The sequence below is a fragment of the Colias eurytheme genome, chromosome 11 (assembly GCF_061535395.1).
Source record: "Colias eurytheme isolate Ceu_HAF_F1 chromosome 11, ilColEury1 Martin Lab GWU primary, whole genome shotgun sequence".
Lineage (NCBI taxonomy): Eukaryota > Metazoa > Arthropoda > Insecta > Lepidoptera > Pieridae > Colias > Colias eurytheme.
Window position 1 is genome coordinate 8848248 of NC_142990.1, and position 12899 is coordinate 8861146.

General features: G+C 33.6%; 2 protein-coding genes across 3 annotated transcripts in view; one reads left to right on the forward strand and one right to left on the reverse strand.

Annotated features, from left to right (window-relative positions):
* Nucleotides 1-1457: 1457 nt before the first annotated feature.
* On the forward strand, nucleotides 1458-8377 carry LOC149904768 (uncharacterized). Of its 2 annotated transcripts, none has more exons than XM_090106798.1 (7): nucleotides 1458-1621; nucleotides 1700-1771; nucleotides 3103-3233; nucleotides 4055-4168; nucleotides 4244-4432; nucleotides 4677-5356; nucleotides 5437-8377. In XM_090106798.1, the coding sequence occupies exons 1-7, from the start codon at nucleotides 1565-1567 to the stop codon at nucleotides 7989-7991; spliced, it is 3798 nt and encodes a 1265-aa protein (XP_089962924.1). In that variant the 5' UTR covers nucleotides 1458-1564; the 3' UTR covers nucleotides 7992-8377. The 2 variants fall into 2 exon arrangements, with proteins under 2 accessions (XP_089962924.1, XP_089962925.1); XM_090106799.1 differs by having other exon boundaries at nucleotides 3115-3233.
* Nucleotides 8378-8388: 11 nt separating this feature from the next.
* Nucleotides 8389-12899, reverse strand: part of LOC149904769 (kelch-like ECH-associated protein 1B) — a 36197-nt gene continuing 31686 nt past the window's right edge. Inside the window, exons 9-13 of the mRNA XM_090106800.1 lie at nucleotides 11860-11991; nucleotides 11331-11410; nucleotides 10814-11019; nucleotides 10386-10562; nucleotides 8389-9528 (exon numbers count right to left, since the gene is read on the reverse strand). Of these exons, the coding sequence (XP_089962926.1) occupies nucleotides 9248-9528; nucleotides 10386-10562; nucleotides 10814-11019; nucleotides 11331-11410; nucleotides 11860-11991 (876 nt within the window). The 3' untranslated portion in view covers nucleotides 8389-9247. The remainder of the gene's footprint in view (nucleotides 9529-10385; nucleotides 10563-10813; nucleotides 11020-11330; nucleotides 11411-11859; nucleotides 11992-12899) is intronic.

Here is a 12899-nt window from a genome sequence, read left to right on the forward strand (position 1 = left end):
CCACGCGGGTGAAACCGCGCGGCACAGCTTGTATACAATATTACAGAAATACGTTAGTCTAACACGCTCATCGCTTCGCTCCTCGCTACCTATTTAAATACAGTCAAAACCGTTTATGGCGACATCGTTTATAACAACATACCGGTTAAATTGACCAAAATGAAAGGTCCTTGCTGAATGTTATATGACCGCCTTATCGAAAACATTGGTTTTTACGGCATTGTTTACTACGACATACCGCATTAAGCGACCACATTTGGTTAATATTTTTGGAGAATTATATCTGTAGAACGACCGGCTCAGCTGTATTGTAAACAATTTGAATAGGTAACTGTATCCACATCTGGCACAGTATAATAGTCAATGACTATTATCGTAAAAGTAATCAAAGTTTAGGATCTTTTGTAATTCTTAGAAACAAAGCACATGCATATTTTGATTGGACATAAAGAGTTTGAGGTTTATTCTTATAAATATTGAATTCACAAAATCATATATGAACACCAATCAAGCAAACACGTGTTAACGTGAATCATAGATTTATTAATGTTTTAAAAAATTCAATCAAAAACTGAGGTTAACTTTAAATACAATTTTAGAAAAATAAATACCACAATTAAATTATAAATTATATATTATATATTATATTATAATTATATAAATAATTTATAAATATATATATAATATATAAATAATATAATTATATATATTATATTATATAAATTATTAAATTAAATAGATACCATAATTCCACCCACGTGTTAGTGTATTGAAAAATACAATCAAAAAGTGAGGTTAATCATAAATAACTTAGAAAAATAAATACCATTATTACACCTAAGTATTAGAAAAATAGATGTAATTACTTATTTAATTTTTATAAATTCACTGGAATTAGAATTAAAACAAACCCTTTGATTTTGCTGATCACTTTAATATAACATGTATATAGTCACGAGTACGGCGTAACGCAAAAATGTCACGCGCGCGGCGTAACGTAACGCAAAAATGTTACACAAAATTTTTGTCCACCCCCGATAAAGAAGTTTCACTTCAAAAATATCTTAGATTTTTAAGACAATTCAATAATATCAAATTAATACAAATTAATCTCCTTTTTTTTTCAATATTTCGAGCATTTATCATAGTAATCTCCTTAAAAGTCAAAGGGAATTAACGGTAAAAATATTGAACTATCAACGGTAGTTGATACAAACGTGTCGACTGACGAGCCGTCTACGACGAGTCGTTTAGCCGTCTACGGTGGACTATTATACGGCCACGTCGAAGAGTTAACCGTCGCGGACGCGTTGACGAGCGTTTCGACTCTTTTGTTTAGTCGTTGAATTCAACTAGTCCGTTGATGAACGATGGACTAGTCGAATCGTTGGGTGTACATAGACGGTTAATTTAACTAGTCCGTTGATTCAACGCCCATGCCTGCAGCAAAGCTGTTATACATGTAGATACGTGTTTTAAATGTTAGTGAAAATTTTGTTTATATTCAGTTTATAGGGGATATAACCAATTTTCCTATATTACTCACTATAGAAGACATTCAATAATGGATATTCTGTACGATGACTTAGAAAATTATGAAGAAGAAAATATAATACATGATGTAGGTATCACAATTTAGCGCCAAAATAATCTGTCAAGTTTTTTGTGAAGCGTAATTAAAAATTAATTTTATTTGCAGTTAAAAAATGAAAATAAAGAATTAAAAATGAAGATTGAGGAATATACTGTTGCTATTAATAAGCTCCAAAAAGTAAGTTGTTATTGTATATATATTATACTATTTAGTTTCTTTATTCCGACCCAGTCTGCATTGGTCTACTTAGGTTTAGGACTAATTTTTCGCGTAAATGAATTTTTATTCTTATGTTTTATACTATATTAGGCGTCATTCAACTTAATTCAACTAAAGACCTTTTAAATTTTGAATCATTTCATGAATTTTCGACAGTTCTTCACTATCAAACAGATTCCAATACTATTCATAGTTCAGGTTGAGAATTAAAGTTATCAACAAATTTAAAACATTTTTTTGTACTTTAAACAAGTATTTACCACAGTACTATGAACATGAGTCTTTAAATAGATATTGTTTTTATTAAATATAAATGAAAATGTATTACCTACTCTATATAACTCTCTAGAATTGAAACTATGTATTTATGATATCATTGATACAGACATTCATTGTTTTGCTGAATTTATGATGTACTATACAGTTTTCATTATGATATAGATGATTTTTTTTTGCCAACCAAATGTCAAGCTGATGAATTTACTATAATTAGTATTTAGTACATACACTTTTTTAGGCAATTGCTATAATGGGCTATTTTTATCATTTACTTATACTTTATGGATAGTATTTTCTAAATTTCTGCCTTATTAACACTTCATTTTGGATATAATAAGAACAAAAACAATTAAAACAAATTGATCAGTACAAATACATGTTATAGTTTTGAATATTATAACAATATTCTGTTGATTGATTATGTTATTCCTATAAAATTAAATTGATTTAGAAATATAAAAAGAAATAATAGCCAATAACTATAGATTTTTCATATTTTGTAACTTGTTGGTAGCCATTTTGTCTTATGGTTTCTTTGTTGACAATTAGGTAACATCACCTATTTGTGACCTTCATGATTGTGGAAAGTTAGGAAAATAACATGGTTGTTCATATAAATGTTCTCATTGAAATACTTCTTTGTTTTCTGGCATTTTTTGTTGAAAATAAATGGTTTATGCTTATACTTGAAGTATTACAACACACATCTAACATACAAGTATCATTAAATTTTTTATTGCAACAAATATAATATAATATTAATTTCATAAATTTATGTTAACGCTTGTGTGTAAGCTGTGGTCTCATATAACCGGTTGTGCATACGCCAACTTATATATTATAAAAAACTATATTTAGCCTAAGTACACATATCCTTACTATACCTTTTGTGATCCTTAAATAAAGAAAATAAAATAAAAATAATATACATGTATAATAGGACTATTAACTTAAGAATATTGAGTATGTAAGTTGATTAGTTGTAGAATGGATGTGCATTGATTTTATAGAATATTTTGCAGGATTTTGACAAACTAAGTTCAGAATATAAGAAATTGGAGGTGAATTACTCTTCATTACTTAAAACTGCAAAGGCTGAAATTGAAAGGAAAACAAAGATTATTACCGATCTCAATATAGAGTAAGTATTTGTTTTATTACCTTTTTTAAAATTTACCACATTCTTTCGTCATTATCCAAATTGTTTTACATAATAAAAGATACATTGGATACATGTTCTTGTTTTGCAATTTGTGTCCAGTAAATTTTGTCTTAAAAAACTTAATTAGGTTAGGTTAAATCTTCAAGAAATTTCAAATAACTTATAAAAGATAATTTTGAAGTATTAATTCAGAGATAGTGCCAGTATGACTTAATTATAAACAGATATTGATCAATGACAGCAATGTTAAATAAATAATTATTGAATAATTAAGTGTTGAGTCACTAAAATATTTGTGTTCTAAATGGCTTGTTATTGAATGCACTGCTATTTTACTGCGGTCTTTTGAATACAGAGTAGGGAAGTAGTTTCATTTCATCTGCTAAATGCAAATCCTTTTGCAATTTAAAATTTTACGTACTCCCACTCCCAATACTCAGTGAATAATGTAGGTATTAAGTTTTATGATCTGTAAAACATGTATCCAAAATCTTATATATAAAAATGAATCGCAAAATGTGTTGGTAAGCGCATAACTCGAGAACGGCTGAACCGATTTCGATAATTCTTTTTTTATTATATTCCTTGAAGTACGAGGATGGTTCTTACGTAGAGAAAACGTAAAAACGTACCACGGGCGAAGCCGGGGCGGACTGCTAGTTTTAAGTATAATTGTTCCAATTTAGACTCTTTCATATTCTTTGTAATAATGTCTGTAACATTGGCCTGCATAAAGAGTAGCTATACAATAAAAACTTAACAACATACATTATGTAAATATTTCTTTTTTATTTTCATAGGAAAGATATGCTTGTAATAAAAGGTCTTCAAACACAAGGGAGAGGATTTTTCAACTCGATTAGAAATACCCACACAGGAAGTAATAAAAGTAACAAGAATGCAGTTGACAGCCAGTAAGTTATTTAAAGAATATATTATGTAGATATATTATTTTTATGAGATATTTTTATGCATACTCATTTTTATAGAAAAACGAGAAGTAATTCTCCAGTTAACAAGGATGCTAAAAATGATGAACAAGAAACAAAAGTAGACAGAACTAAAGATGTAAGAAATGTTATTAAAATTAGTGAAACAAAAGAAAATATATTGGATGATAAATCTATTAAAAGATCTAGGAAAGTAATGGACAGGAGGAAATCTATGCCAGCTGAGGAGTAAGATTAAATTATTTTAAAATAACTTTTGCATGTATACAATTATCTAATTATTTTCACACACAGAATCTACCTTAAAATCATGAAATGCATTTTGGTAAAAAAATTCAGGTTTAAAATTTGTTATTTACAAAAGGAAAATTAACGTTTTCCACACGGAAAAATTACACAATTATGAAAAGGTTTAGTATTTTATTATTTTGTAGTTATAAATACTTTAAATTAATTAATTTTGTGTTTTTAGCAAAGTTTTGGAGGACAGTAAACCTGTATGGAGTTCTGAAGATGAAAATGAGCAATGTAATCCATTAAGACACCCTAGACTTAGTCACATTGATCAATCAGACAGAAGAAGCAACAGAACATCTGAAACTTCCAGTATGGATAATAGATATTCTTACAATAGTCAGACATCAAAAGATCCCAGACACAGACGGAAAAATGCAAGGATGAATGATGATAAATACAAAAGTAATTTCCGATCTGAACCAAATTACCACAGAAGAAATGGAAGTCCGGAAAGGAGTGCGCGAAACAGAGGACTCGACAATTACTCTACGCAGCATAATTACGACCGACAACGAAGCCCACCGTCTGATCGGTATAGGCGCAATAAAAGTAGAGATCGTCGCTCCAATTACGACAAAGACTCACGTTTTTATGATAATCCCATGAACGATAGAAGTGAAAAACATGCAACGAAACATAAATTACCTCATCAGTTCCATTCAGAAGAACCTAGCCACAAGAAAATAAGAGTGGATTCTTATGGAGAATACCTAGGTGGAGATAGGGATCGTGGTGCCATCTACAAAGAATATATTGATCCATCCACAGCACTTATATCTCCTGACGATCCATACAGGACCTGTCAATCACCTGATCATTTTATGTCCGAGACCAATGATTATAACAAAGTAAAAGGTAAATATTTAAAAGTAATATTTGAACTTGTAAAACATATTACTATTGCGATTATTATAGTTTTTTTGTTTCTTTTTTAGAAATAAAGCACACAGCTGCAACACCATTAGAAGATCCTAGGATTTCAAGCAAGAAATATATTTTAAAGACTGAAAATAGTAAAGCTGTATTAAAGACGACTTCTAGTCAAGACATTGATATTAGAATGGTAGACAAATCATTATGGAAACTACCAAAAGTAATAGTACCTGATGCTTTAGTAGATAAACCATCATATTATCATAATATGAGTGAAGAGATAGTGGATGAATTTTATATGAATATTGAAAATTTAGAATTGGACATGTCTCTAGAATCTGGAGAGATAGGAAGAATAGAACACGAAACTGATTATCGAAATGATAGTGTTAAGGAGAGGCTTAAAACTAAACAACCAGATGACCAGACATCTTTTTTGGAGAAACCAATGGAACCTGTGAATAAATATAATATATCTAAAATGCAAAACCAAGCATCAACTGAAGTAAGAAAAAAAGAAGAATATGGAGTAGCAATGTTAGAAACTGAAGGAAATAAGAAGTTAAATAAATTTAACGAGGAGTTACAAGATACAATTAAGACTGAAAATCGACAATTAGATGAAAAAATATGTGTAAAAGAAATGACTACCTCAAAAACTTTTTTGGATCAGGAAAGTAATGCCATTGACATGGAGAATCAAGCTAGCTCCCTGGGTACTGTAGAAAGAGATTTATTGTTAAGTGATGATGATAACATGGATTTACCAAGGCAAAAAACAGATGAGCACAAAACTGACGGAAATCAAAATAACACAAAGCAAGATACAGTTGGTAATGAATCATGTGGCGAATTCAAGGACAAAAAAGGAAATATAGAAGAAGTAAAAGAAGATAATAAATCTACAAAACGAAAAGATAAGTGTCGTGAGAAAAGCACTAAGAAAAAATCAGTTAAACCTGTATCATATGATGAAACTAAAAACAAAGTGGGTAATATAAAACACGAGAAAGATGCGTCAGCAAAAAAGAAAAAAGAAAATAGTACTGATAATAACACAAAGACGACTAAAATAGTCCCTGTTTCTAGTGAAGAATCTAAGGCGAAAGATAGTAACATAAAGCAAGAAAAAGTAACAGACGAGTGTATTAATACTAAAATAGATAAACTTAGTGAAAATAAGTCAAAGAGAAATACAACAGATCCTTTACAATGTGAGGAAACTAAATGCACAGTTGGTAATGTTAAGCAAGAAAAAGGGTTAGGTAAGTCTACAAAAACTATTAAAGATAAATGTAGTAGTGATATAAAGTCGCACAAATATACAGGAGAGACTGTGTCATCTGAGGAATCCAATGTCAGTAACTTAAAACAAGAGAAAGAAGTTGAAAAATCCATAAAAACTACAAAAGATACATGTATTGATGTTATATCACAGGGAACTACTACAGATCATGTTTCATGTCGAGAAATCAAAGACAAAACAGTAAATGAGGGGATGGAAGTGGACGACACAGTAAAAACTGATCAAGAAAAATCTAGAGAAAAGAAATCAAAGAAAATAACAGTTGATACTATACCATGTGAAATATCAAAGGTTGGAGTAGCCACTTTATACCAGGAACAAGAAGTGGATAACGCAGTAAAAACTAAACAAGAAAAGTGTAGTGAAAAGAAGGCAAAGAAAATAACGGTTGATACTGTACCATGTCAAGTATCACAGGATGGGTTTGCCAATTTAAACCAGGAGAAAGAAATAGCAAAGACTACAAAAACTAAAAAGGTTAGCGATGCAACAGCTAAAGAACCAAAAAGCAAAAGGAATAAAAAGAAACTAGAGACAAAAACTGCAGAGCAAACTAAGGATACAGTTACCAAGAGATCCAAAAGCAAAAATGAAAAAGATGTGATTAAAACGAAATTTAGTGACTTATTTGGCGAAAGTAATAGTTTAATTATGCCTGAAGATTTAGGTATTACACCTGTGGCTACTGCTGCGGTAAAGCAAAGCGCATTTGAATCTATTTTCGATGATACTCAAAGTGCAGTGGATATGAAATTAGTACAAACGGAGGATCAGGAAAAAGTACTAGAAAATGTACAAAATGTAGAAACTGGTCATGAACAAAATAAAATAGATATTAATAGCTTAAAAATGGATTTCATCGACGACGTAACTTTAACTAATGCTAAGAAAGATGAACAAAAACCAGAAGATGAGCAGATTAATGGCAAAGTAAATATAGATACAAATAATTTGTATGTAAACCTCAACCCTGAAGTATCAATGGATGGATCAAATGTTGTTATAATATCTACAGGTGTTCAGCCTCAAATAGAGGACAGAATAAGTCCAAGCAATCATGAGACAGAAGTCAATACACAAGAGCCTACAAAAAATTACTGCTTCCCAGTTTTAAAAGCTTTGGCAACATCAACACCTCTAAAGGTTAGCGTTGAAGCATCGGTGCATAATGATGATCACACTGCAAAGAATATGACAAGTCAGGATTCGAATATAGATTCATCAAACAACTCAAGGACTGCTGAAGCAAATGACCAGGATGTGCCTGATGTCAGAATATTTGTCAAACGACGAAGGAAAGTGAAGAAATAGGCAATATTTAGATTTTATGTTATATTTATTTAAAAAATAGGAAATACATAATGTATTTAAAGTTTATTATGTTTTTAAAAAATTAATTTTAATTTGATAATGACAAATATTACTCAATTTTAGAAGCAGCGGGCAGGAAAACGACAATGATTTCCTTTTTGTATGTAATTATTTTAAAATGTTAATGTACCGGAAAGGTTTTGTAAATATTATGGATTTAAATATCTTTATTTGAGTAATTGTGCTCCAGTATTTAATTTATTATCGTGTTTATAAGTATTCTTAATTCTAGCTAGCTTGTTTCATAGCTGTCACATGACAACCTTGGTTTTAAGCAATGTTGCTGTCTCATAAATAATATAAGATGTACTTAGAAATGATACAGAAATAAAAAATATTTCAATCCCATAACAGTCTTTATTTTCTTAAAAAATTAGGATAAAATTATATTTACATTACATTATAAATTTATATGATTTATCCATTCATACAGTTGAAATATTAATAAAATAATAATCATTAAAATATATTTGGAAACAATGTTTGATAGCGGATTAAATCCTAAACATACACCTTTATTCTGAATTTATAACATATCTATTGTCAATACTTTACCAGCATGATACACTTTCACTTAACCTAAGTTTAAATTAAATTGCACAATACAATTTGAGACTTAAATAACTTTATTTCATTATACATTGTGATTATATATCCTGTAATATACATAACTTAGTTAAAATGTACATGGCATTCAATGGCAGTATGCATTAACGAGTTACATTTGTGAAATATAACATTGTATGTGATGAGCAAATCACGGAATAGTTAAGTCACTGCACACACTAACCGCAATATACAGATACATCCAAGAGTTCTTATATCTGTCAATTGTCATAATACCCTTACAATTCTCGTAAACACGCTTGCTTGTTGCGTGAGCCATTTCGAACGTGTTGTATGAAGTTTCCCTACTGGTTGTATCTGTATATTGTGCACTAATTCTGGTCTGATTAAAACTGTCTCTAGGAAGTGGACAACATATAATAGTCACTGCATGCACTATCAGGGTTACTTCCCCTTTTCTAAATTACAATTGTAATTTGTTAGATGACCATTATCACTGCTCACTATCCCTGGTCGGGTTATAACTGTCCTCAGGAGCTGGACAACATACTGTATTCACTACACACTATAACTGTCCTTATATGATCACATTCACTGCACATTCCCGGTCGGGTTATATATCAATTGGGTTATAACTGACCCCGTGACGTAGACAACGTCCGTATGATGTTATCCGGCATGGGCACGTCATCTGTATGTGAGGACGTGGCTTGCGGTGACCGTGTTCGTTTGTTAAGTTTCTTGAGTACTGCGGGTTTGGTTTCGCTCTCTAGCGGGGCTACGTGTTGGTAGCACACAGCGGACGCGTGGCCGGACCTCGCGGATGTTAGCGGGGTGCCGCTCTCCCACTTGTCCGTCACCGGGTCGTACACTTCCACGATGTCGAGGAACGCGGCGCCGTCGTATCCGCCTGGAAAGAGATATTAGGTAGTTAAATAAAGTCACAACAGTCATCAAATATAGAAATGAAATTGTTTGGCCTCAATTTAGATATTTATTTCAAAAAGTAAGAAACACTCAATAAAAAACAAAGTCGCTTTCCATGTTTGCCCCCTAGATGATGATATGAGATAGATGCTTCAATTTTAAAACTAAGCAATGGATTTTGATGCGGGTTGTTCAGTGATTTAAGAGGAAGGTTAATGTCTATAACATGCATGCACGGGTGTCGTTGCGCTCCGCCGGGCTGCCACTCACCCATAGCGTACAGCTTGTTGTCCAGCACGGCCACTCACCCATAGCGTACAGCTTGTTGTCCAGCACGGCCACTCACCCATAGCGTACAGCTTGTTGTCCAGCACGGCCACTCATCCATAGCGTACAGCTTGTTGTCCAGCACGGCCACTCACCCATAGCGTACAGCTTGTTGTCCAGCACGGCCACTCACCCATAGCGTACAGCTTGTTGTCCAGCACGGCCACTCACCCATGGCGTACAGCTTGTTGTCCAGCACGGCCACTCACCCATAGCGTACAGCTTGTTGTCCAGCACGGCCACTCACCCATGGCGTACAGCTTGTTGTCCAGCACGGCCACTCACCCATGGCGTACAGCTTGTTGTCCAGCACGGCCACTCACCCATAGCGTACAGCTTGTTGTCCAGCACGGCCACTCACCCATGGCGTACAGCTTGTTGTCCAGCACGGCCACTCACCCATAGCGTACAGCTTGTTGTCCAGCACGGCCACTCACCCATGGCGTACAGCTTGTTGTCCAGCACGGCCACTCACCCATGGCGTACAGCTTGTTGTCCAGCACGGCCACTCACCCATAGCGTACAGCTTGTTGTCCAGCACGGTGAGCGACAGCGCGGACCGAGCGACGGGCACGGGCGCGATGCTGTCCCACGCGTCGCGCTCCGTGTCGTAGCGCTCCACCGCGGACAGCTGCTGCGTGCCGTCGTACCCGCCCACCACGTAGATGTATTGGTTCAGGGCTGCCACGCCTGGTGAAAATAAACAGTAACTGTTTAGTGTTGCGAAAAACAAACGGAAAAATATAGAAAAATCTTTTGCAAACTATTAACCACTATTGGATTAATCGTAATATATTTAAAAAATATTATAAATTGAATTATAAAATTATTGTGTTTTATTTAGGCACAATATTAATGGGGCAATTGGCAATTCAACTATGTATTCATTTTATACACGAGGGATGCTTGTTTAATTCCCATCCCCCCCCTACAATACGCACCCGCACCGCTCCTAGCCACGCTCATAGGCGCGACTTCAGTCCAGCAGTTATTCTCCGGGTGGTAACACTCCACAGAGCGCACTCGCCTCGCGCCATCAAACCCGCCCACTGCGTATAACAGCCGGTTGACCACGGCCACGCCCACGCCCAGACGCGCACTGCCCATTGACGCTACGTACGTCCACGCGTCTTTTTCTGGGTCGTAACTGGAGATTATACAACGTTTTGAATGTATAACAAAGATCTTTGAAAATAATTAATAATTTGAGCATTCGCGTTGTATGTGCTAATAAATAAAACAGACTGTAATCTATATCCATACAAAACGTCATGGAAATTCAATCAAGTTTTGCGAGAAATGGTAATAAATTTCCATCCTTAAATAACTTTCACATACAACATATAAATTTTACCATAGAATTTGGGAAAAACAGCAAAGTGTATGAAGAGCACTAACAAACTGACAAAAAAAACTTTTTTTTCGATTTTAATATTGCACTACAGAAAAAATACTAACCATTCGACAGACTTATGATATTCAGATCCAGCAGAACCCCCCACGGCGTAAAGCAAACCATCCATCACTGCGACACCTACCTGGAAAGGATAGTAATCTAAATTAGTGTTCGAATGTCGCGTTAAAACTGGAAATTTTCATTTATTATTCAGGCTACACTAGCTCTTATGTACGCCCTATAGTGGATACTATAGCTAGTCTTTTTAGTTAATGTGCGACGGCAAAGATATATTTTTTCTATAAGAAATCTCTTTACTTTAATCCGTCAGTCCTCGGATCACAGACACAATAGAAAATCTATTGTGTCTCGGCCCGATCGGGCCGCTCGGTGGTCAATGGGTTAATAAATAGTAAAGAAAAAAATTCTAAAATTCTGTAAGAAAAAATATATCTCTAATATTTTCACTATTTTTTAAAGAATCTGTAAAACTTGGTAAAGACATTTGACGCGTGTTAAAAGTCGATACAAAAAATAATTAACCTTATTAATTCTAGTTTATACTCCAGTTAAATTTAAATGAAAACTCACCCTATGCCTAGGGGTGGACATGGGGCTACATGGTCGCCAGCGCTCCGTAGCGGGGTTGTACACATCCACCCAGTCGCTGTCGTACGACGAACCGGGCGATGTGTTGCGTCCCCCCACCGCGTAGAAAAATCCCTGTTCATAGAATTCATAGAGTTAAGTCTATATTCTACATTGAGTTACAATGTACTACGTACTAGAGAGGACATCGCTACTACACTTTTTGTAACACGAGTTAGAGTCAATTGTCTCCAACCAATATTTATTTGTTACATTAATTGGTTTTAATTGATAAGTTTATTCATATTTTTTAATGAGATAAACAATATTCATTTGTTACATTGATTGGTTTTAACAGTTTGATAGACGTTTTAATATACTGTGTAATACTTTATTGGACGGATAAGGTTTATCCAAGCCTTGAAAAATCGGCCCTAATTCGAATTATGTTTCTAAAATGACACGGCATTTTCATGAATCGGAATTTAGTTAATCACCTAATAATGTAACACATGAATATTTATGTGTAGTGATTAATAGCACAGCTTAACTTATATTTTATCGTAAATATACATATTTTTAGATACAAAAATTCCGGTTTTTCACAGTGCGTTAATCTAATAATAATATTTACACACATTTTACAGTGTCATTATTTGTCAGCATTTTACATAATCTGTGAACTTCCGGTCAACGTGCAATTCGATCATGATATGTGTAAGTTTATCAGTATTCCCTTTGCATTAGCGCAATGTGATAAAACAAAAGCCGCTTAAAAACAACAGTGTGGTATTGCAGACTTGGTCACGTACTAAAATTTATTTTTAGATAATACGATAATAGAATTGCTTGAAAACATTATACATTTACGTCCTTTGAAACTATCGCAAAAGGTTTTGTTTTCGGGTAGAAGTTTGTTGCGAATTTGTTCAATCGTTATGTATGAACATGAGATACAAAAGACAATAATCTAATAAGACTTTTTTCAGATGAACTCATACCAATTGTATGCTTCATACGGTACAAGTAGAAGGGAAGCTTTT